The sequence below is a fragment of the Helianthus annuus genome, chromosome 13, assembly GCF_002127325.2.
Source record: "Helianthus annuus cultivar XRQ/B chromosome 13, HanXRQr2.0-SUNRISE, whole genome shotgun sequence".
In the NCBI taxonomy this organism is placed as follows: domain Eukaryota; kingdom Viridiplantae; phylum Streptophyta; class Magnoliopsida; order Asterales; family Asteraceae; genus Helianthus; species Helianthus annuus.
The window spans coordinates 171,431,914-171,454,232 of NC_035445.2; the positions used below are offsets into that span (position 1 = coordinate 171,431,914).

At 36.1% G+C, this 22,319-nt stretch overlaps 1 protein-coding gene and 1 non-coding gene across 2 annotated transcripts; one reads left to right on the plus strand and one right to left on the minus strand.

Annotated features, from left to right (window-relative positions):
• Nucleotides 1-588: 588 nt before the first annotated feature.
• On the plus strand, nt 589-669 carry TRNAL-AAG. The gene has a single exon. It is a non-coding gene; the product is annotated as a tRNA-Leu (tRNA).
• A 917-nt stretch (nt 670-1,586) lies between these two features.
• LOC110900357 lies at nt 1,587-20,729 on the minus strand. Its single transcript, XM_022147236.2, has 15 exons — nt 20,362-20,729; nt 20,199-20,258; nt 15,413-16,207; nt 15,272-15,316; nt 13,925-14,917; nt 8,648-10,570; nt 7,939-8,055; nt 7,602-7,793; nt 6,559-6,807; nt 6,409-6,477; nt 5,578-5,725; nt 5,350-5,498; nt 4,772-4,948; nt 4,483-4,677; nt 1,587-2,046 (listed from the first exon to the last, which is right to left on the minus strand). The coding sequence occupies exons 1-15, from the start codon at nt 20,527-20,529 to the stop codon at nt 1,753-1,755; spliced, it is 5,574 nt and encodes a 1,857-aa protein (XP_022002928.1). The 5' UTR covers nt 20,530-20,729; the 3' UTR covers nt 1,587-1,752.
• Between the last annotated feature and the right edge of the window lie 1,590 nt (nt 20,730-22,319).

The following is a 22,319-nucleotide window of genomic DNA, read 5'->3' on the forward strand; positions in this document are numbered from 1 at the left end:
TAAAACGACCCGAACATGTTAGTATGTTAGATTTGAACAAAAAACCCGAACATGTTAGTATGTTAGATTTGAACAAAAACATGTTATGACGTGGATAACTTAGCAACGGCCCGTATAATTGGATCACGGGTCATACACTAGTGAAAATGTATTTGAAAAAATATATAAACGTTAAAAAATACTCATCGTTTTTAGTATAGTGGTTAAACGGGCTAATGGTAAAAAAACCATGACAACCCGAATCAGTCCAAAAACTTAGAAGGACGAGACATGTTGGCCGATGTCTTACTCGAAGTTATATAACCCAACCTAGACGTATTTATATTATAATCGAATGACATTGTGTCTTGACTTGATAACTTTTCACTCTAATAAAAACAGAGACACTTTTTTGGTCTTGAAAATATTCTGATGTTTATTTGAATTGTATTTTTCATTCTCGAAAATGTAGATGCCTTAAACTAAACCATGTTTACCAAAATTCAAGAAATGAAGTTTAATTAAACATTTGATTTATTAATTTAAAGGTATCACATGAAATTTAATTAAACATAATTTACTTATTGATTTGAAGATTGTAACATCAAAGTTTATATGGCCGAGTTGGTCTAAGGCGCCAGATTAAGGTTCTGGTCCGAAAGGGCGTGGGTTCAAATCCCACTCTCAACATTTTATTTTTTTAACTTTCTTCATTTCACAAAAAATCACCAATAAGAACTTAAAAAATGTGGTAACTTTTACATTTAATTAGATATGAAGTAAATCAATTAACATCAAAAGAATGGTTACTTTCATAAATGGTTTGATTAGTGTTTTCATTGTGAAATGGTTTCAATAACAGTGATTATTTCACGAATACGAGTCTACGAGACTGTGCAATGATGGGGTATAAGTGTATAACGAGTGTATAAATCACCTTCATCATCATTTAAACTAGAAAGGACGCTATGTGATCATTTTCATAAATGTGGATCTAATATAATGTGTATATATATAAATGTGTGTGTGTGTGTTGGCCCTCGAGAGAGCAAAAGTGAAATTGCACTAATTTTAACGTTATTTTACTAATTTTGTGAAAATAACGTTAAAAGCGGCGGCTTGTTAATCATGCATCATGTGGTGGCGTTGATAGCTGAAAGACAAAAGGGTATATGCACTAATCGGTCTTTGTCCCGATTGCTGAGTGTTTTGTGCCTTACGTCTAAGGCTTGATGCAAAACTACTATCGAGCCGGGGGTCTCATAGGAAGCAACCTCTTTACTCATACAAGGTAAAGGTAAGGTTGTCTACATCTTACCCTCCTTAGACCCTACCTTAGCTTTGCTATTGGTGAGATTTACTAAGTAGGATAATGATGATGATGATCGAACTTTTGGTTTGCATACAAGTCGCTCAAAACACGAAATCGAGGATTTGGTTAAACGTACATTTTGTGAAAACTAAAAACAAGAATAAAAACTCGGTCCAAACTCCAAACACATCGAAGGAAGCTAGTTTTTGGACGATTCTACGCGCAAGTTTCCAAGTTTCACCAATTTATTGGCCTAAGCCGGTCAAACCAAACCATGCACATGATAAAAAACAAGAGATTCAAGGGTTTTGGTGTCATTTGAATAGAACAAAAGGTAGTCAAATGTACATATATGCAAACACAACATGAACATCAAACTATTTGCAACCACTAACATCATAAACACCACCACTCAACAAGAACCCTAATTTTGAAAAGTCAAAATTGCCCAAAAACACTAATCAAATAGTCAAATTCTCTTGAACCACAGTGAACGACCCGACAATCTGACCGCCAACATCTGGGAAGTTTACACATCCCGGAAGAGAACTTACCTTGCCACTTGGACCCACTTCAACAGGGTATTTTAGTAAATGTCCCCTCATTTCTGACACCTCATCAGCTGCAAACTGTGTCCAGTTAGCTTCAGACAATGATCTCACATATCTTACACATTCCAATGATTCGGGCTGTGTAAATCGATCATCCACAAGCCCAAGATGCTCGGCCCAAAGAGACATTCGGTATCCATAAATCTAGGAAAAAAAGGCATAAAAGTAAGAACACACGTTTGGTCTTGCGGTGCTGACTTAAATTTGGCAGCTCATTGCAAATGTCTAAGTTTAACTTTTGCGTAAATGGGGTATGTTGATTAAACAATATGAATTTTTAACGAATTTGCACATAAGTCAACTTCATTATTTATGTCAACTAAATCCCTTTAGTTATAAAAACACAACGAAATATATACTTTCTTTTTTACGTGATTAAATCCTTTAGTTAGGGGTGAGCAAAAGGAAAAACCCGACCATTACCCGACCCGACCCGAGAACCGATCAAATATAAAATACAGAACCGATTCACTACCCTAAATATAGGGTCGGTTCCGGTCCATAGGTCCAAGTCGGGTTTCATCATGAAAAGAACCGAGAACCGACCCGACCCGATTTTATATTAAAAATTGGAACCGATCTAAATACCTAGGTACTTAGTTTCGGGTCGGGTTGGGTATATTTTCGGTTCGGTTCTCGGTTATTTTCGGTCCGGACCGAAACTTGCTCACCCCTACCTTTAGTCATAAAAGGAAAATTGGATTTAAATAATCCAACCTCGCCGTTTTTGGCCAATAATAATCGCATCTGAGTTTATTCCCGACAGTGGTCCAACCTTTTTCATTTTGTTTGTATAATGGTCCGCCATTAACAAACAGAAGAACGTTAGGTTTTTTTCCGAATTACTTACGAACTGATATTTTGGGGCTTTTGATCAGAACGAGGATACGAGTTGATTGATGTAAATTTTACCTCAAAACAGTGGTCCAAACGACGAAAACGGTGCTTCAATTCGGGTGTTTAAACTTCCAATTAACAAAAATCAAGCCGTTTGGAGTACCGTTTGGAGGTAAGTTTTACATAAATCGACTCGTATCCTCGTTCTGATCAAAAGCCCTAAAACATCGGTTTGTAACTCGGAAAAAAACTTAACTCCGTTAAGTTATTTTTAATGGCATACCATTATAGAAACAAAATGAAAGAGGTTGGACCACTATTGGGAATAAACTCAGTTGGGATTATTAATTTATTATTGGCAAATACAACGAGGTTGGATTATTTAAATCCAATTCACCATTATAAAAAGATAAAGAAAAGAATGCAATCATTTTTGCATGATTAGGAGCATTCACAACAGCTTCTCTATCCCTATCCACATAATTACACTAAAAATCGCCTATGTGGGGCTAGCCCACTTGGTAGAGGCTCTTGTCTCTTAGTGGGAGGTCTTGGGTTCAATCCCAGTCAAAGGGTAGTTTAGAATTAATTTGGTGTAAACTAGGAGAGAGTAAACATTGGGCCATTCAAAAAAAAAAAATCACCACAATTTCTCTCTCTTTCAATTAAATAATACTTTTTTTATATTATACCTTTATCATTACCTTTTCTCTATCTTCCACTCAAAACCACTTTCAAAAAATGCTGAAAAATAAATGCGGGGGAACAATGTCTTCCCAAATATACAAATGAACAATAACCTTTTTTCTCTCCTCCACTCGCAAACACTTCCTAAAATATGCAGAACTCACTCACAAATATATGGAGAACCTGCTGTGAATGCTCTAAGTCCTTGAAGTTTGGACCAACTGTTTAAAAAACCTATGGACTTTACTTTTGTATAATTCAATCCCTAAGACCCTAATACTGTATAACTTAAGGTAAAACCCCTGCAAAGTCCTTTTTTGCATGATTAAAAGGATCTTTCAACATTTAACGAAAACGGTTCTTTCTTTGCATGATTTAATCTCTCACCTACGTAGCACGGGGACTCCATTTATATGGCCGTACCCGTCTCGGGTACTTGTCGGGGACGGAAACACCATGGGTACTCGTCGGGGACGTTTCCTAAACGTTTCCAATGTCGGGGACGTATCTGGTAGAAGTATCCAGCCCGTTTCCATTTATTTTTAGGGTTTTTACCCTTTCAAATTTCACAACCGCCCATTAAATAAATAGACCTATCATATCCGGCTTCTCTAATCTCTAAACTCTCAAGTTTCATCATCTCTAATTCTCTATTGATTGCCAATCTCTCACTAGATGAACTGGAATTTGAAAATGATTTGATTATTGATAATTAATTACCTTTGGAAGATGTAGTATTTTTGGAATTTGTTTAATATATTTTTATTTTTTTATAATTTTTATTGCCGTACCCGTATCTTGGAATTTTGAGTTTTGCCGTTCCTCGTTCCCGTATCGTCCCCGTACCCCGATCCCGTACCCGTTCCAGTGCTACTTAGTCTCTCACCTTTATTTCACTTTGTCAAAGAACATCAAATAACAACTTTGAGTACAGGGGCTAAACCATGCAAAAACATACTCTAAGGACTTATGTGGTAGCTCATAGAAAATCCATAGGATTTCTTCGATAATGCCCGCTAAAAATATAAAAAAATGTTGCAAATTTAGGACAAATACCTGTCCCCGTGGATTCGAGAGTCTTGTGGCCCAAGTATGATGAGGTTGGTACGCCCCCATCGCAATCTCTGCTCGGGTTCCCTCCATAGACTGTTGATTAATGTTTGCAGATCCAATAATTACATACTCATCGTCAACTATCATGCCTTTTGAATGAACGTATATCATGAACCGGCGGCTCTTCCACGCAAGTCCCTAAAATAATAATAAATTTAAAATAGCTTACAGAAAAGTTCACTTGATGGAAGCATAAAGGGATTGTTAATACATAAGACAGGTGAGGGCCTACCTGTGGAGTATTTCCTGAACCAGGGCTCTCGCCGCCTACGTTATCGTGTGGGCCCATGGCTTCACGGTTCCCAAGACAAAAAAAGTTCAAGTAATCTTGCGGTGAAGATACCCCATCGAGCCCAACTTCTACCAATGCCTTGTGAATAGTCTCATACATCATTTGCATCGTCTTGTTCTGCAAATTAAAAAGGTTATGAATATTTCACTACATACAAGTACTCCAAATTGTCATTTTGAGGTCAAAGATTCAAACTTTAACCACTAAGAATATATAGATTCTTCCATGTCGAAGAAAAAAATTCCAACTAAACTGAACTTTACAACATACATGAAAAAACTGGGTAAATAAAACTCGTTAACCCCAAATGTTTGTTTTTCCGCATATTTATCAAACTCGTTAACCCCAAACCTTTTGGATCCAAATGCGGAAAAACAAACCTTTGGACAAAAGTCGCAAAAGTAGCCAAACCTCAGGGACGAATATGGCATTTTAACAAGATTTGTGAAAAAGCTGAATCTGAAATGCAATATGTTTGACCTGAAAGTCAAACTATAGAGTCAAAACTATGTGTATACCTGCCAATATAGAATACGTTGCGTAGCAAAGCCTGTGGGGACACCCTCTGGCCACATGGGGATGATGATATATACAGCAAACCTTTCACGTGCTCTAATTTTACTAGCAATTTTCAGGGCAATTTCCATTGGAATCAAATTGTTGACACCTAAGAGACGTAATCAAATACGAAAAACCGTGATTAACAAAATCTGAAGTGGAGTATATGTCAAAGAAATGATCCGTACCTAGGGTTTTAAATGAATTCCAGTTAAATGATGATCCGATAAAGTATTGGCTCTCGATGTATATGAAATGTTGGGCGGAACGGATAGCGTTCACGTATGCTGTGTGTATGCTCATATCAATCAACACGTTCCTCCCACAAACCAAATTCTGTTCATAGAAGTTTACGGGTGAAAAATTTATTGATTGATGAAGACAATAACGGACATTGGAAGTAGCAAGTTATACGACTTAGTACTTAATGCTCGAGGTTGGAACTTTGGCCCACTTACTTATGAAAGGATCAATTCGGGTAATCGGGTTGCATTATATATACTATAAAATATGCCATTTTTTCACATCGACCAACTTTGACCACTCAACTTTGGCATTAACCAACTGTAGCCCCTCAACTTTAATAATGACATATTTAGCCTCTCAACTTCGGTAATGAGTAATGACATGTTTAGCCCTTCAAATTTAATAATAAACAACCTTAGTCCCTCAACTTTAACAATAAACAACATTAGCCCTTCATAATAAACAACTTTAGCCCCTCAACTTTAATAACGATAGGTTTAGCCCCTCAGCTTTAATGATGAGATGATTAGCCCCTTAAATAAAACAGCTTTAGCCACTCAACTTTGATAATAAACAACTTTAGCCCCTGAACTTTAATAATGACATGTTTAACCCCTCAATCAGTATGTAATGCATCATAATCCCTCTTACTCGGTTTAGATTATTATTATTACTATTATTATTATTATACCAAACTCCTACGTAATCAAAATGAATTAATTAATTTATTTATTAAAAACATTAGACTCAGATAAAGAGTTGTTATATCACACCTTGCTTGTAGCTTCCTTTGGATCTTTTGGAAATCCTTTAACGGAGTTCGAATCAATTGAACGGAATATCTGCATAATTCGGGTATTGAAATTTATGATGTACAAAACATAAATGCAAAATGCCGATCAAATTAGTATCAAATTATTTACCTGTACATGCCACCCTTCAGGATCCCGTTCATCATGGTAAGGTTGATCATTTATACCCAAAAGATCTTGCAACCTTTCTAGTCTGAGCAAAGAATCGTCATATGTACTTCTTAGTTTTTTGATACCACGAGGTTTTGAGGCCTTTAGCCATCGTTCTTCAAAGTTGGTCAAGACATCATATGCTGCTGGACCATCGATTTTACTATGCATGTCATGCCATGGTTCTCTTGGACAACCCGCAAGATTACCCTGTTAAAAAATAACAAAATGGGTGGGTCAGGAGGGTTGAGTAGGGATGAGCATGGTACCGGACTGGTACCAGAACCGAAAGTACCGGTCCTGAAAAATGGGTACCGGCACCGAAAATAATATGTACCGTACCAGTATTTACCGGTAAATCAACCAAAATACCGGTACCGTACCGAACCAGTACCGGTCCCGATAAACGAAAAAAATGGGTACCGGTACCGATAACTAAAATGACGGGCACGGTACCAGTATTTACCGGTAAATCAACCAAAATACCGGTACTGTACCGAACCAGTACCGGTCCCAAAAAACATAAAAATGGATACTGGTACCAATAACGAAATGACCGGTTCGGTACCGGCACCCTGATTTAGATTTTGAGACCCCCCCCCCCATTTTTCGTTCAAGCTCCGCCACTGTATAGACGTAAACATGAATTTAAAACCCTAATATATCTAGCATTTTACAAAATGGAGAATATATGTTAATCTCGCCAAACATGTCATGTACTCATATCTTAAATGGTTCGGTTTGCTTTAAATTTGGCTGAAACTATTAACCATACAAGAACTTGTTTGGCCAGTTAAATATACAAACATGTTTCAGGATTAGACAACATGGCATTTTTTAAGGTAGCAGGATTAGAGACCTAATATACAAGAACTTGGTTGGCCAGTTAAATATACTAAGAAAAAATAACAGCCTGCAATTTAAAAAAAAAAAAAAAAAAAAAAAAAAAAAAAAAAAAAAAAAAAAAACTTGAAATAATGGAACTAAAAGATCAAAGTCATTACCGTGAAAGTAGGATTATGGAAGTCATCCACATGAACTGTTTTTGAAGTCCTAAACAAGGGATGTTCTGGGGAATCATATCGGCCGACAGACAGATCAAGTCCTCCAACAAAAGCTACAATTCTTCTTTTACCATATCCTGCATCCGTATCGACAATCACAGTTTTCTGGTGGTGTGTATAGATATTAGCTTCCTGAACCAAATTAAAAAAAAATGAAAACTAGAAAAGTGAACAAATATGATGTTACCTTAACACTCGAATTTAAAAAATTACTGATTTTAAGTTATCAGTGTTGAATACCGTATAGCAAGAGTATAAAAATATACATGGATTTTACCTGCTGCTTCATCCAACTGTGTCTTTTTCCAGCTATACGAGGAACAAGAATTATTTGAACTGAAGAGTGCTTAAAAAATCGCCGAGTTTCTTCATCATGGGTAGCCATTTGTCCATTCTGAAAATATTGAAATAAATGTGAAATTATATAAATGTACCTTGCTTAACCAGCTGTCACAGTTCAGTGAACGAGCCGAGCCTTATCGAGCCCGAGCCAAGCTTGAGCCTAAAATAAAGCTCGTTTATTTATCGAGCCCGAGCTTGAGTCTGGCATGTGAAGCTCGTCAAGCTCATCGAGCCTTAGTGTAATATTAGTTTTTATAAATATTTTATAACATTTACCCCTTATTTAAAGTCGTCTAGTAAACAAGCCGAGCCAAGCTTCCATAAACTTGTTTACGAGCCAAGCCCGAACCTAAAAATAAGCTTCTTTAGTAAACGAGCCCGGGCTTGAGCTTCACTTATCGAGCTCACGAGCATAAATGAGTCTATTATTAATATTTTTTTATTTAATATATTAATTAATAAATAATAAACGAGCCAAGCCCAAGCCGATCTCGAGCTTGAGAAACTACCAACGACCCGAGCTCGAGCTCGAGCCTGGTTGAGCTTGGGCTCGGCTCGGCTCGGCTCGTTAGCACCCCTACAGTTCACAATCTAAAATGAAACATCTAAACACAGAGCTTGTTAAATGGCAAAAAAAAAATTACCTTTTTGTAGCCCAAAATGTTCGTAGAAGTAGGATCATCCCAAACAAGAAGCAAAACTCTCACACCTTCTTGTGATTTCATTTTCAATAGATCTCCAAGACTACTTTCACTTTGTGCCGTCCCACGAACTAATTTCACTTTGTGCCATACAGACCAACCCGTTATATATATAAGACGTCGGGCATTACTTATTGCATCATATATGTCATTCCAACAAGACCCATGCACATAATGCCTGTCTTGATCAAGCCTAATATCAGGTAGAGACCCGTCGTGCACATGCGCATCTTGATATAACGTCACCCTGCCACCTCGCCTTAACGGGAAATAGGTCCCGGGAACTCCTACATATTGCGGGCCCGCTCCGATCCCGTTATGATATAAACTCAACTTTTCAATCGGAAAGTATTGAATCGTAAGTCCCAACACCGCTCCCACTTTGCATGGTTTTCCGTTTGCACCAAGTATCGGAAAAAGCCCTTCGATTCTGGTTCCTAAGTATAGTTGTTTGACCGGGATCGTTACGGCTCCGATAAGTTGAGACCCGATAACGTCACTACCCTTAACAAGAAAATTAACTTCGGCAGCATTATGCGCAACGGGGACGTTAAAATGTTGTTTCCAAACAGGGTTTTCGGAGTTACTAATTACGTAAGTTCTTGCAATCACGGCAGTTGTAACAGCGACAGAGACGTATGGATCACTAGTTATTTTACTTTTGTTTCCTGGTAAATAATTGAGAACTTCCTCCATTGTTTTATGAAACATATCCATATTCGGAAGGTTTTTCGCCTCGTGTATCCATATCTCCAAATTCCCATGTAGAAGTAGAACCTTTAACGCTTTTTTAGAAGGCGAAGACGTGAATGGGACCATTTGGTATTGTTGATTGCTTTGTGGATCGACAAATGACGGCGAATGCGTAAAAGTAGGATGTTGAGATAAATCAAGAGATCCACTATGAGAAAGCGACCCTTCATAACTAGAAAGGTTTAATGCTATCTCAAGCTCCTTGATCACGGTTTTCATTGTAGGCCGCTTGGCAGCTTCTCCCAAACACTGATATGCAACTTTTAAAAATGTTTTCAAAGAATCTTTGTTGGGTCCTCCATTTGAAGAGGAAATTTCTTCATGAGTTTCTTCCGTTAGCTTCGGATCCATTATGTTCTCTATTGTTCCATCATTGAAGCATTGGCGTGCAATGGGTGCAAGCCCTTTGTCATTTTCAACCATGAAATCCAGATCATATGCCAGCCGCCCACAAAATATTTCAAAACACACAACTCCTAAAGAGTATATATCAGAATTTCTTTTCATGTTACCTGTCGTTTCATATTCTGGATCCTTGTACACATTCACGCCTATATCTGTAGAGATCCCAAAGTACGCAATTTTCGCCTCCAAGTTCTTACCTAACAGAATGTTCGCACTCTTTATGTGTCGGTGTATTATCCTTTGTTGGTTGAACATCATGGTGTGAAGGTGATTGATCCCGCGTGCAATCTCAAGGCACATGCGCAGACGGTGGGTCCAACTAAAATTATCCTTGTTATCAACGCTTTTCAAATAGTCATCAAGGCTTCTCTCAGGAGCATAGTCGTAGACAAGGATCATTTCATCAACTTCGTCACAGAAGCCAATAAGAGAGACTACGTTGGGATGCTTATAGCCAGCCATTTCAAGTTCCGCAACGAACTCTGCTTTTTCTTTGATGCGTTTTATAGCTACAGTAATGTGTTTCTTGGATCGTACATCACTATCCTTCCCTTCTGCTGCCAGCATACTATTGTTTTCAAAATGATCGAGTTCAGCTTTGTACACCATGCTATTTGGGTCTAACCCAATGCAGCATGTTTCAGCAAAGTCCTTCGTAGCCAAATTTATATCACCGAGTCGAAACCTTGAGAGTACCATGCTTTCCCCCTGCAACGTGTTGTACATGTTAAAATGAATGAGAATGTTGTACATGCGCAGGCTTGGTTTTTAAAAAAGCCGCACAAAAACGACGAGGTCTAAAACCGAGGCTCAAAGCACAAAAGCGGTGAGCTTTTCGTACGCAAGGCGCAAAGTGATTATATAATTTATTTTATATATCCCATAGGTTTTTAGCATCCCCTACCTATGATTTAGCTATAATTAAGCTTTATATATGTTTTAAATGAAAAACACATACAAGTACAACATAAAAATCCTATTGTACAACACTCAGCTGCACAAGAACAAGCCAAGTACAAAAGGCGCACGCCTAACCTGCGCCTCAGGTCAATTTTTAGCCTAAAAAGTGTGCCTCACCTGCACCTTTTGTACACTGCGTGCCTTATGTCACCCAAGGCACAAAGGTTAGCGCCTTAGGTCACCTCGCGCCTAGGCTCACTTTTTTAAACCAAGTGCACAGGTAAAGATGATGATGAAATTAAAAAGGAACTGCCCTTAATCCTTTGTGTGTGTCTTAGAATTGCAAGACACACACACGTATTTATGTGAGTATTGTGGGCATTGCATGGATGTAAAAACGATCTTGACGTAATAAGTACAAAAATGATTTTTCTTGAGGTTAAGATCCTTTACAAATGATACTCCACTTTGTGTGTGGGTATGTGTGTTTAAAACAGAAAATGAGGAGAAATATGTTTTAAAAAAAACGGTGATAAAGTTAATGTTAAACAATTAAAGAGTTAAATGCAATTTTAGTCCTTGTGGTTTGGGCCAATTTGCCAGTTTAGTCCAAAGATTTTATTTTTTTGTCTGTGGTCCAAAAAGGTTTCACCGTTGCCATTTTAGTCCACTAGGTTAACTTCATCCCTTTTTTCTGTTAACAAGAAGGGCAATTCGGTCATCTTATATGTAATTCTGTTAACTATAAGCTATGTAGCACAGGGATTGGTACGTGACTGGGGTACGGGGACGATACGGCTACGGGAAACGGCAAAACTAAAAAATCCAAGATACGGGTATGGCAAAAAATATAAAAATAAAAATATATATTAAACAAAATACAAAATAGATATATATATTGATGTAAAGTGTAAAATCTAAAAACACTGCATCTTAATCTGATATTTTTGTGTGGAAAAGAATTACAAGACAACGTAGATGAGTTGTAATAACCATTTTAAAATGGAGAATTTGGGTTCGGATTCCGGTCTACCATTTACTTTTTTTTATATAAAGTGCATTTAAAGAAGAAATCAACTTTTATTTGGTTTTTAAGTTTCGTGCATTTAAAATTATTTGTTTTGTCCATTTTAGTTTATTTACTTTAATATATAACTAGGTTAGAGCCCCGTGTATTACACGGGCTAAACAAATTTATTTTTATACAAAATAATATATTTTAAAAAAACCTTATTTAACATGGATTAAATAAATGTAATTTTATATATTGAATAATAAAAAAAGTTATATGTTTAAGAATCCCTTGTATTGTATGTGTTGAATAAATGCAATTTTATATACTATATAATAAAAAGTCATATCTTTAAAAACCTTGTCCATTACACGGATTGAATAAACTATAAAAAAAAGTCTTGGCGTCATCCTACTTCCCAAACGACTTACATAAAACATTAATGAAATTAATGCACTGTTCCATAACTTCCTAAGCCTAAAGTATTATATTGTTTACATATACTCTCTTACTCAGTTTAATTACTTATATCATTTTAGGAATAGTTTGGTTGCTAACTATTATATTGATAGATAGCTTTACTTGTGGATAATGTGTTCATGTTTTGCAACTATTCGGTATTGTTTTCATTGTTTATTATATAAAATTACATTTAGTTAACCTGTGTAATACACGAGATTCTAACCTAGTTCTCTTATCAATCTTAACCCTTTATTCAATTAATTAACAATCAAAAAATCTGTCTTACTATTTTTAAATTACATAATGCATCTTAACTTCATTTACCAAAACCCTATTAACATAAAAAAATATACACACGGAAGAAAATAAGATTCATCGAAAATAAATGAAGTGGTCAACCTATCTCGTCCTTTTACACTACAGGTGGGCATAAGTCAATTCGAAAATGAAGCATATACAAACAAACCTAATTAGAAAAGAGAAAAAAACGTAAATCCTGTAATTATAAATAATATATGTTCATCAATATCAGTAAATTTTATCTACTTTAACTTTTTAAATATAATATATATATTCAATCCTGATATCAACTAATTAAATTTAATAATTTAAATTTAAATTAAATAATAATTATCTACAACTAATGATAGTCTAAAATAATGAAAAGTGTCCCTAAATTGGTTTCTTTTATTATATAGTATAGATTATATTTTGTCGATTAAAAAATCTTAGGACATTTTTTTAACTAAATCAAATAAATTAACAAAGTGAAAATTAATAAAAAGTTAAAATTCTATTTAAATGAAAGACATAGGTTAATTAATATTAATCAATAAATTATTTTTATAATTAAGTATTTAGTAGTATTGCAATTAAAGAAAGCATTTGAAAAGAAAGTGCGTACAGTGAAAGACATTGACCCCTCTTTAGACTTTTATATTGAATTGTATAATTACAAAATTACCCTTTATTTTCTCTCAAATCCATCATCTTCGCACATCACTTGCAGGTCTTTGACCATCAAAACAAATCGGGAAAAAATTCAGTTCAGCCTCCGGAAACGTCCCCAAAACGTTTTTGGATCCGTCCCCATACACCGGAAACGTTTGGAAACGTCCCCATGGCGTTTCCGTCCCCAAAACGTCCCCGGGACGGGCCCTTCTCGTTAACAGAAAAAAGGGATGAAGTTAACCCAGTGGACTAAAATAGCAACGCTGAAACCTTTTTGGACCCACAGGCGAAAAATGAAACCTTTAGACTAAACTGTCAAAATGACCCAAACCACATGGACTAAAATGGCATTTAACTCAAAATTAAAACTATAAAGCCCCCTAAAAGTAAATGTTCAGTCCTTTATAAATTTGCTCAAAAGGACCCACTAAAAATACACACAATATGCTCTCTTAAATTTTAAACAAATAAGTATTTTACATGATTAAATATTAAAATTATAACTTTTTTTTGTTGTAATTAAATTTTCAATTCTACTAACACAAATTAAATAGAAAAAATCATGGTTCAAAGGTATGCAATGCAATATAAATTCGGATACTTTGTGTACTTCTGTACATATGAAATCAACTTTGTGCATGATGTATTCTAAAAGTGAGAACAAGCAGCACACTATTTTTAAAGGGCTCAATAGCATGAAGAAAAATACTGCAACTTTTATTAAAGTAATCACGTACTTGCAAGTTCAATGCGTTTTTAAGTTCCATGATGACTTCTTCCATTGTTGGACGGTCGGCTTGAGTTTCTGCTAAACACTTAAACGCGATTTTTGAAAATGCGTCAAAAGAATCTTGATTGGGTCCTCTATTTAAAGTAAAAATACGATCATCGTCTTCTTCTATTATTTTAGGATCCATAAGTTCCTTTAATGTTCCCTCCTTGTAGTGTTGCCTTACAACGGGTGCAAGCCCCATGTCATTTTCGTCAAGGTAAACTCGATCATAGGCCAAACTCCCAGAGAGGACCTCAAATAAAACTACTCCAAAGGAGTAAATATCAGATTTCCTTTTATACTTGCCTGTAGTCATAAATTCTGGATCCATATAAACCTCTGTGCCTGCAAGCATTTTTGTACAGACAGTGCTAGCAAATTGCTTCATATTATGAAATTTGGAGAGCCCAAAGTCAGCAAGCTTTGCAGTCATATTTTCATCTAATAAAATGTTATCACTCTTTATATCTCGATGTATTATCCTTGGTTTTCCCTCCATGGGGGTGTGAAGGTAATTAATTCCATGTGCAATATCAAGGCAAATTTGTATTCTTTGTGTCCAAGTAAGATTATTCGATTTACCCTTGTTTCCTATATAATCACTAAGGCTTCCGTTAGAAGCATACTCATAAACAAGAATCATTTCATTGGATTCTCTAGAAAAGCCTAAAAGAGAGATTATATTAAGATGCTTACAACTAGTAAGCAAATCAATTTCTGATAAAAACCCTTTTTCAGCTTGCCCGTCTTCTCTGCTAAGGATACGTTTTATCGCTACACTTATCTTGGGCATTCCATCGTTACACTCCCTTTCCTTTGATGACAAACTTTTGACAGATGAAACATCAAGTTCCGCTTTGTAGACTGTACCATACCCGCCAGACCCAACAGCGCACCCTTTATCGAAATTATTTGTCGCTAGCTTTATTATGCTCAACGGGATGTTGTATAAATCCATCTACAAAATTATATCTTGTGTGAGAAGAGGAGTGTTATTGGGGCATGTACATCCTTTGTTTAATTTGATAAGAAATATATTTCAATGGAGTGTCAGCATTAAAAATTAAATTAAAGTTAGATCATCCTATATATAGACGATCATAGAATTAGAAACAAAAAAATGGCAAAGACTTAATATTTTGTCAAGACATGTTCTTACAACTTTACTGAACTGAAATAAATAGTTTGAACCTTAACTCAACACTTTTTTGGTTTGAAAAGACACATACTTCTTAGAACTATGCAGTTCTTAAAACTGTGCAATTGTATGTACCATAATCACCTGAAACTAAATAAAAAAAAAAGTCATTACCTCCAAGCTTTTGGATGTTGTACCTTCATCTACGGCTTTTGCATGCTTCAATACAAATTACCACAATGGAAAATGAATTCGTGTTTACAAAAGTAACAATGTGAAAATAATGAAAGAACAAAAACAGAATGATGTGCTTACAATATTTGCATGTATGAAATGAAGTTTCAACACCTCCTTAAGTTCTTTGACAATCTGATCCATAGTTGGACGATTCACAGGTTGTTGATTCAAGCATTTCCAAGCCAAGTCTTTATATTGTCTCAAAGATTCCATGTCCAATTGTTTCCTTAAATTACGGTCAACTGGTTCTTCCTGAATAACGCCATTTGTAATCATCAGTTTCCTCCCACAAAGGACTTCAAACAATAACACACCAAAAGAGTAAACATCATACTTGGGTGTCATATTGTTGGTGTCAAAGTAGCGAGAGTAGAGAATACGATGCCTCCAGCTTTGAGGATACTTTGTGGAAAGTTCAAAACCGTATAATTTGGGTACCCAATCTTCATTTAAAAATATTTTAGAGCTGTTGACGTCACAATGTATGATATCATAGTGGATGCACTTCACTGCATTTGCAACACCTAAACATACTTGAAGTCTTTGAGACCATGTGAATGTTGGATCACTTAGATGTCGGTCAAGAGTTCCGTGAAATGCTTGCTCGTAAACGATAATCTTTTCATTGTTCTCATCACAATGCCCAAAAATAGAGATGATATTTTCATGTTTGAGACTCTTAAGCGTTTGAATCTCCGTCTGCAATTCACCTCCTTGCCCATAAGTACAATCTAACCTCCGTACGGTCAAATTCATCAGATTCCCATCCCGCAAGAGTTGTCCTTTGTACAACTTTTCTGATACACCTTCCTTAATGAGATTTTCCTCAGAAAAGTTGTTGGTTGCGGATAAAATGTCTTTAAGTCTGTATCTCTGAGTAAATAGAAGAGAAAAAATATCAGGGATATTATGTTTTAATGTTTTGAAACAGAAAAAATTATATATTTATTCATTTGTTGTGTTTAAAATGCTTTGACAATCATCCTTCCCATCCTTAAATCACATGGTAGCTGGTACGCATATCCCTCCCATCCTTTCTTTTTCAGTTAATTATTAATTCAATTAAATACAAGATTAAAGTTAAACTAAAAAAACATTCCACTAATTAAACTAAAAGAATTGCAAGATTAAATAATAAAAATAAGAAAAAAAAATTATTAACTAAGATAAAACTAATAGAACTCCCATTGCCAAGGTATGGATGTTTCATGTTTGAGACTTAGCACCACATTCAACATAGCTACCATCAAATCATCATTCGCTTTTAGGAAGAATTCTTCGTTGAAATAGGTCATTGTTGTCTTGTGGGAAACATTTCTTCGGATTCTTTGTTGAGCGGCGTCTCGGACATGGTTTCATTACTCAACTCTTTAGCTGCGTCAAATTGGGTTTGACGATAGGCATATTGATAGAATGGATCCAAGTTGTGAAGAACTGGCAGGAGCCGGAACTCGTAGTATGATTGTTAAGTGGGAAACTGTGGAGGCCTATGTTGTCAAAAGCGCAAAAAGCGTGCGCCTAGGCGCACCAATAGCGCCTGGTGGCAGCCTAGGCGCGAAAATGGGCTTTTTTGAAAAAGCGTCCTGAGGCGCAAGAAAGGCGCACAAAAACGGCCTGAGGCGCAGCGCTGCAGAAAAAAAAACGAAACTGAATACGAATAAAAACTGCCTCACGCGGGCCCGGGCTTTTCGGAGCTGCATTCGTGTCCGCAGGTGCACGCATGAGTTCAACCAAATTCCAGCTCAGAAACTCATTTTTGCACACACCCCCCCCCCCCCTGCGCGCGGGTAGGACTTGTGGTAAAACATGTCATAAAGCTACAATAGAGTAGTGAAGACTTTACCTTATAAACAACCACTCACTTTGTCCCCACACCGATGTGGGACAAAGTATTTACCACCTTTTGAGACTTTTATTCACACACCCAAAACTTACAACATATAAGTCCTAAACTTTTGCTACTAACTATTAGCTCCATGATCTTAAATGGCATGTAGAATAGTTTTTTTAATTATATTTGTGGAATCTTATTTATTTTCAAAGCATAACATATTATTTATATTTTTTTCTCTATGTGCGCTTTTCTTAAAAAACCCACGCTTTTTTGCGCCTTGCGCCTAGGCTCCGGGCGAGGCCGATGCGCCTAGGCTCCGGGCGAGGCCGATGCGCCTCGCCTGAGCCTTGCGTCTTTGACAACATTGGTGGAGGCTGGGAGTATTGGTAGAATTGGGGTTGATTTTGTGAATGGTGATAGAATTGTGTGTTTTAGGGTTGATTTTGCGAGTTTTAGGTTTGATTTTTGCAAGTGTTTTTGCTAGAACTGACGTTTTTGGTATTGCTGGGGTGTTTTGGATTGAAACTACTGAGAAATAACTTGATATTTGAGATAGAATTACATTTAAAATGGATAGATGAGGTGGTTTAAAACTTTAAATAGTGGTTTGAAATGACTCTTAAAATATATATTTTTAAATGTCAGACAGTCAACACATGTGACCAGACTTGGTTTTAAAAAGCGACGAGGTCTAAAACCGAGGCGCGAAGCGCAAAAGCGGCGGGCTTTTCGTACCCGAGGCGCAAGCTAATTATATATATATTTTTATATATTTCCCAAAGGTTTCTAGTATCATTTACCTAAAATTGTGACACAAGTAACCTCTATATATGCTTTAATATTTAAATAACCCATATGTACAACCTAAGAAGCACAAAATCTCTACTGTACACTCAAAGTATAACTAACGAAGTTATATGTACAATCAATAAAACTCCATAAAAAGCAAAGAAAAGGAAAAAAAAAACTAAGTTAGACAAAGTTTTGGGTTAGAAATTTAAAATAGTATAACATTAAGGATGAAAATTGTAATTTTGTGAAAACAAAAGATAAAAAGTAAAAAGGATGTAAACCCTAAAAAATTTCAGCCATCACTCTCTATTTCATGTCTAGCTATCACTCTTACATCTCCTTCTCTCAAAAGCACTTCAAATCGTTAATTCTGGCAATATTTCATCTCCATTTTTATGAATTCAGGTGTTTCATCTTCATAAGTATGGTTGTTTCTACATAGAATGTGTAATTTTCGTATAAGGTCCTTAAAGCGCACACTTCAGTGCCTCATCGCCTTACAAAAAAAGCGCTGAAGCGCACCGCTTCTTGGGTTTCCTCTAGGCGCTAAGCAAAAAAGCGAGGGACCCTGAGCCTTGATGAGCCTCGCGCCTAGGCGCGCCTAAGGCGCGCTTTTTAAAACCAAGGACTCAGTGAACTCACATTGATCGGGAAATAATTTCTTCTGTTGCACTGAAAATGTGAAACCTTTGACTATTTCTGGTATAGATGTTTAACTTGTTTGGAATTACAGAATATTTAGCGGACATTGTTCTAGATTGGAAATCAGTACAGAGCAAACATAATGAACACAAAATCGTTGGCTAAACATCCAAATCTATTATCAGGAAACTCACACAAAAGTTGATTACAATCCCTAACCCTTGACTCAATTATTTATAATCTACCCTACAAACCTAAGCACATTAGGTTACAATTAGGATTGCTGAACTTCAGGTTACAACCAGCACGTTATAATCCAACTATAACACTCAAACCAATTACAACCCAGTTGTCAAAATCGGCCCTTCATTCACGACCCATGAATACGGTCTGATAATTACCATCAATTGTGACACCCGCAATGAAATTGAATATTCTTATGACAGCGCTTAGTGAAACTGCCTTCCAAATTGTTCTCAGCCCTTAGATAATGCCATCCCTAACCCTAAAATTTGTAGTCAGTTTTAGTCACATTTTTCTCTGGTGAGTTAACTTTCGTTTTGCTCCATGTGGTTTGGTCATTTTAACGGTTTTGCTCCAATAGTTTAAAAATAGTCATTTTCCTCCCTGATCTTTCGAGTTTGTCGCCAGTTTGCTCCCTGGCTCTAACTCAATTAAAAGTATGGGTATTTCGGTAGTTTACTCCTTGGCTCTAACTCAATTAAAATGTTTAGTTAAAAGTCGCGGTAGTCGTGGTCTGCAGGTGGTAGTTGCAGGTGGTGGTGGATGGTTGTGGATGGTGGTGGCCGTAGAAAGAGTGGTTGGAAATATGGGGGATCAGAAAAGAGTTACTTATATACATGTAAATAAACAAGTTATAAGTTTATTTAGGTGAAAAGACTTACATGCCCCTGCTTTTATCTATAAAATTACCAAAATACCCTTCTAGTTAATGGATTTTTTTGGATGGAGTTAGAAGTGGGGAGCAAAATGACGATAAGTTAGAAAAATCAGGGAGGAAAATGACTATTTTTAAACTATTGGGGCAAAACCGTTAAAATCACCAAATCACAGGGAGCAAAATGGAAGTTAACTCTTCTCTGGTTCATACGAATTATCATACGCACACACTATTGTTCAATTTCTCAAATTCAGAGTTGTATCCGATTGAATTATTTGGGAGAACCACCGAAATAATTTAATCTGAGAGTGATTACACGCCTCTCTGATTACCGTATTTAAAAAATTCCCCAACATGTTCTCTAATATTGGGATTAAGAAGAGGGAAGGACCAGTGTTTGTTGATAATCCAGATCAAATTAGGATGAACATGATGATTGATTTTGAGTATGCACATGGATGCGCAGGGACTCACGATGAACAGAGGGTGTGAAGACAAACTATATACACACTGAAATCAATATTATTCCACACACAATTGACAATACTAATCAACAGACTCGTCGGTTCATAATTTATGTTCTATTTTGACTTTTTTATAAACATTGTGACTTTCTAAATTGACTTCTAATAATACTAAATTCCTCAATTATTAATTTTCCAACAGAGACTACATACAATTAAGGGAAATAGTACCTGTATGCCGTCTAACTGTAGTGACTCCTTGTATGCAAAGAGTGAAACTCTCATCTTCTCCTGCAAAAGCCAGTATCGCTTTAGATGTACTTACGATTCGATTATATGTACGAATCCTCATTTCCCTTTGAGAAAAAAGGCGTTAATCAAACGCAGAAGCTACCTGGATTTCGCGACGTGCGTGCTGATGATATCGTTTTTCGAGGTAGCCAACACGACCGAAGCGCCTCTCGCGTTTTTCTAAAAGGGAGATCGCATCTCGCAGCATCCTTAAATCCTCCTCCGAAGAATGTTTCAGGGGAGCATCAGATTCCTTCACAAAGTCTTCCATTTCCAACAGCACGTCCAAAACCCCCAACGAATGTAGCAGAAAAATCGCGCGGAGGAGAGAGAAATCCGGCGATGTGGTGGAGGGTTGAGAGCTCCCGCAGTGGGATGGTGGGGCTAAGGGATCCGGCGGAGGGTTGGTGGCGAGATGGGGTGTTTTGGGGTTCCTTATTTTGCACCAACTTTTCACTTACGCTGTGTTCCAGAGATCTACTGTTGGGGAGGGGAGGGGAAATGGTGTTCCAGATCCACTTAACAGGGGGAGGGGAGGGAAAATGGGGTTTTTTTTGCCTGAAAATAGTCTTTCCAATTTGGAAAGACATGGAGGGGAGGGGAGGGGAGGGAAGGGGAGGGATTTTTAACTCGGGAACACACCGTTAAGTTCTGAGAAGTGAAAAAGAAACCCAAACACCTTTGAGAGGAATCAAATGGAATTCCAAACACTCTCAAATAAGGACCTCTGTGCCTTCAAATGGTTTTGAGAAGGAGAAATTGAGAAGTCTTACTTCTCAGAAATTATAAGTGATAAGTTAAAGGAATCCCAAACAGCCCCATGGTAGACGTGAGGGTCGGTGATATCGTTAAAAAGTAAACACAACAAGTTAAGTGTTTGATGTTGCGTTTTCAAAATAGATTATGCGTTTTTTAAAATAGATTTTGCTTTTGCATTTTGAAAAAGCATGTAGGTACATGCTTCATGCTTCTCCAAAACTGCGTTTTGGAGGCAGATAATTACTTTTTTCATCCAAACACTTTTTTAGATTATTTATGTTTTACAAACTCAATAATCAAATAATCACTTCAAAACGTAATCCCAAACACCTTCTAAAGACATTTTAAGAGTGTGTTTGGGTTAGCTTAGGGGGTGTTTGGCCTAGCTTTTTTAACGAAGGTTATAGATTTTTTTAGTTTTTTTTTTTTACAAAATAAGATTAACTTGGTGTTTGGTTTATCTTTTTAAGTGCTTATTAGCTTAGTGAAGAGTTCAAATGAGAAGAAATTACAAATTAAGAATAAAAAGAATAAAGGATAAAAAAGTAATTTGAACAAATCAATTAATGAGTCTATTATTTATTTGTGCTATTCAAATTAATGAACTATAATCATTTAATGAGTCTATCTTATAAAATAGTTGTGCACCTTACACAATAAAAATAATCTTGCACATGATCTTACATATTTAACGTTTCCTACACTATTAAAACAATGTTTTGGTGTATGGTACAGAATGTGTAGGACTCCAACACTTTTAAATAATTTTGCGACTCATAATAAAATATCTATAATACACAACACCTTTAAATAATTTTGTCACTCCTAATAAAATTAGTGTAGGGTCTAACATATTAATGGTGGTGAAGGAACAATTTAAGTGGCATTAATGAAACTTTAGTAACTCTTTATTAGTATTCTAAATCAAATTGTCTATTCTACCCTTAGTAATTAAAGCATTAATTAAAAGTGCACAAAAATAATATCTTAATTCTCAACCATTGATCAAAAAAATATAGGGCCTAGATTAATTTATTTGTCTTCTTTAAAGAAGTTCTTGTCAAATGAACCTCCCCTATTAGCTTATATAAACTAATTTGTAGAAGCTTATTTGAAGATGGCTTTTTAGCTTATTTGTGTAAGGGTGTAAGTTGCTCAAATGATAGAAAATAAGTTATAAGCTAATCGAAACACTTTAAAATAGCTTATCAAATAATAGAAAACAAGCTATAAACTACTTTAAAATATAAGCATAAGCTAAAAAATAAAAGCTAGGCCAAACACCCCTTAGAGCATTCTCAT

Excerpts from the sequence above, each read along its gene's own strand:
- LOC110900357 (XM_022147236.2), bottom strand. The coding sequence starts at position 20,529 with ATGGAAGACTTTGTGAAGGAATCTGATGCTCCCCTGAAACATTCTTCG. Across the intron at positions 7,794-7,938 it reads ACAGTTGGATGAAGCAGCAG|GAAGCTAATATCTATACACA; the intron begins GTAAAATCCATG and ends AATTTGGTTCAG. Across the intron at positions 6,478-6,558 it reads CTGAAGGGTGGCATGTACAG|ATATTCCGTTCAATTGATTC; the intron begins GTAAATAATTTG and ends CGAATTATGCAG.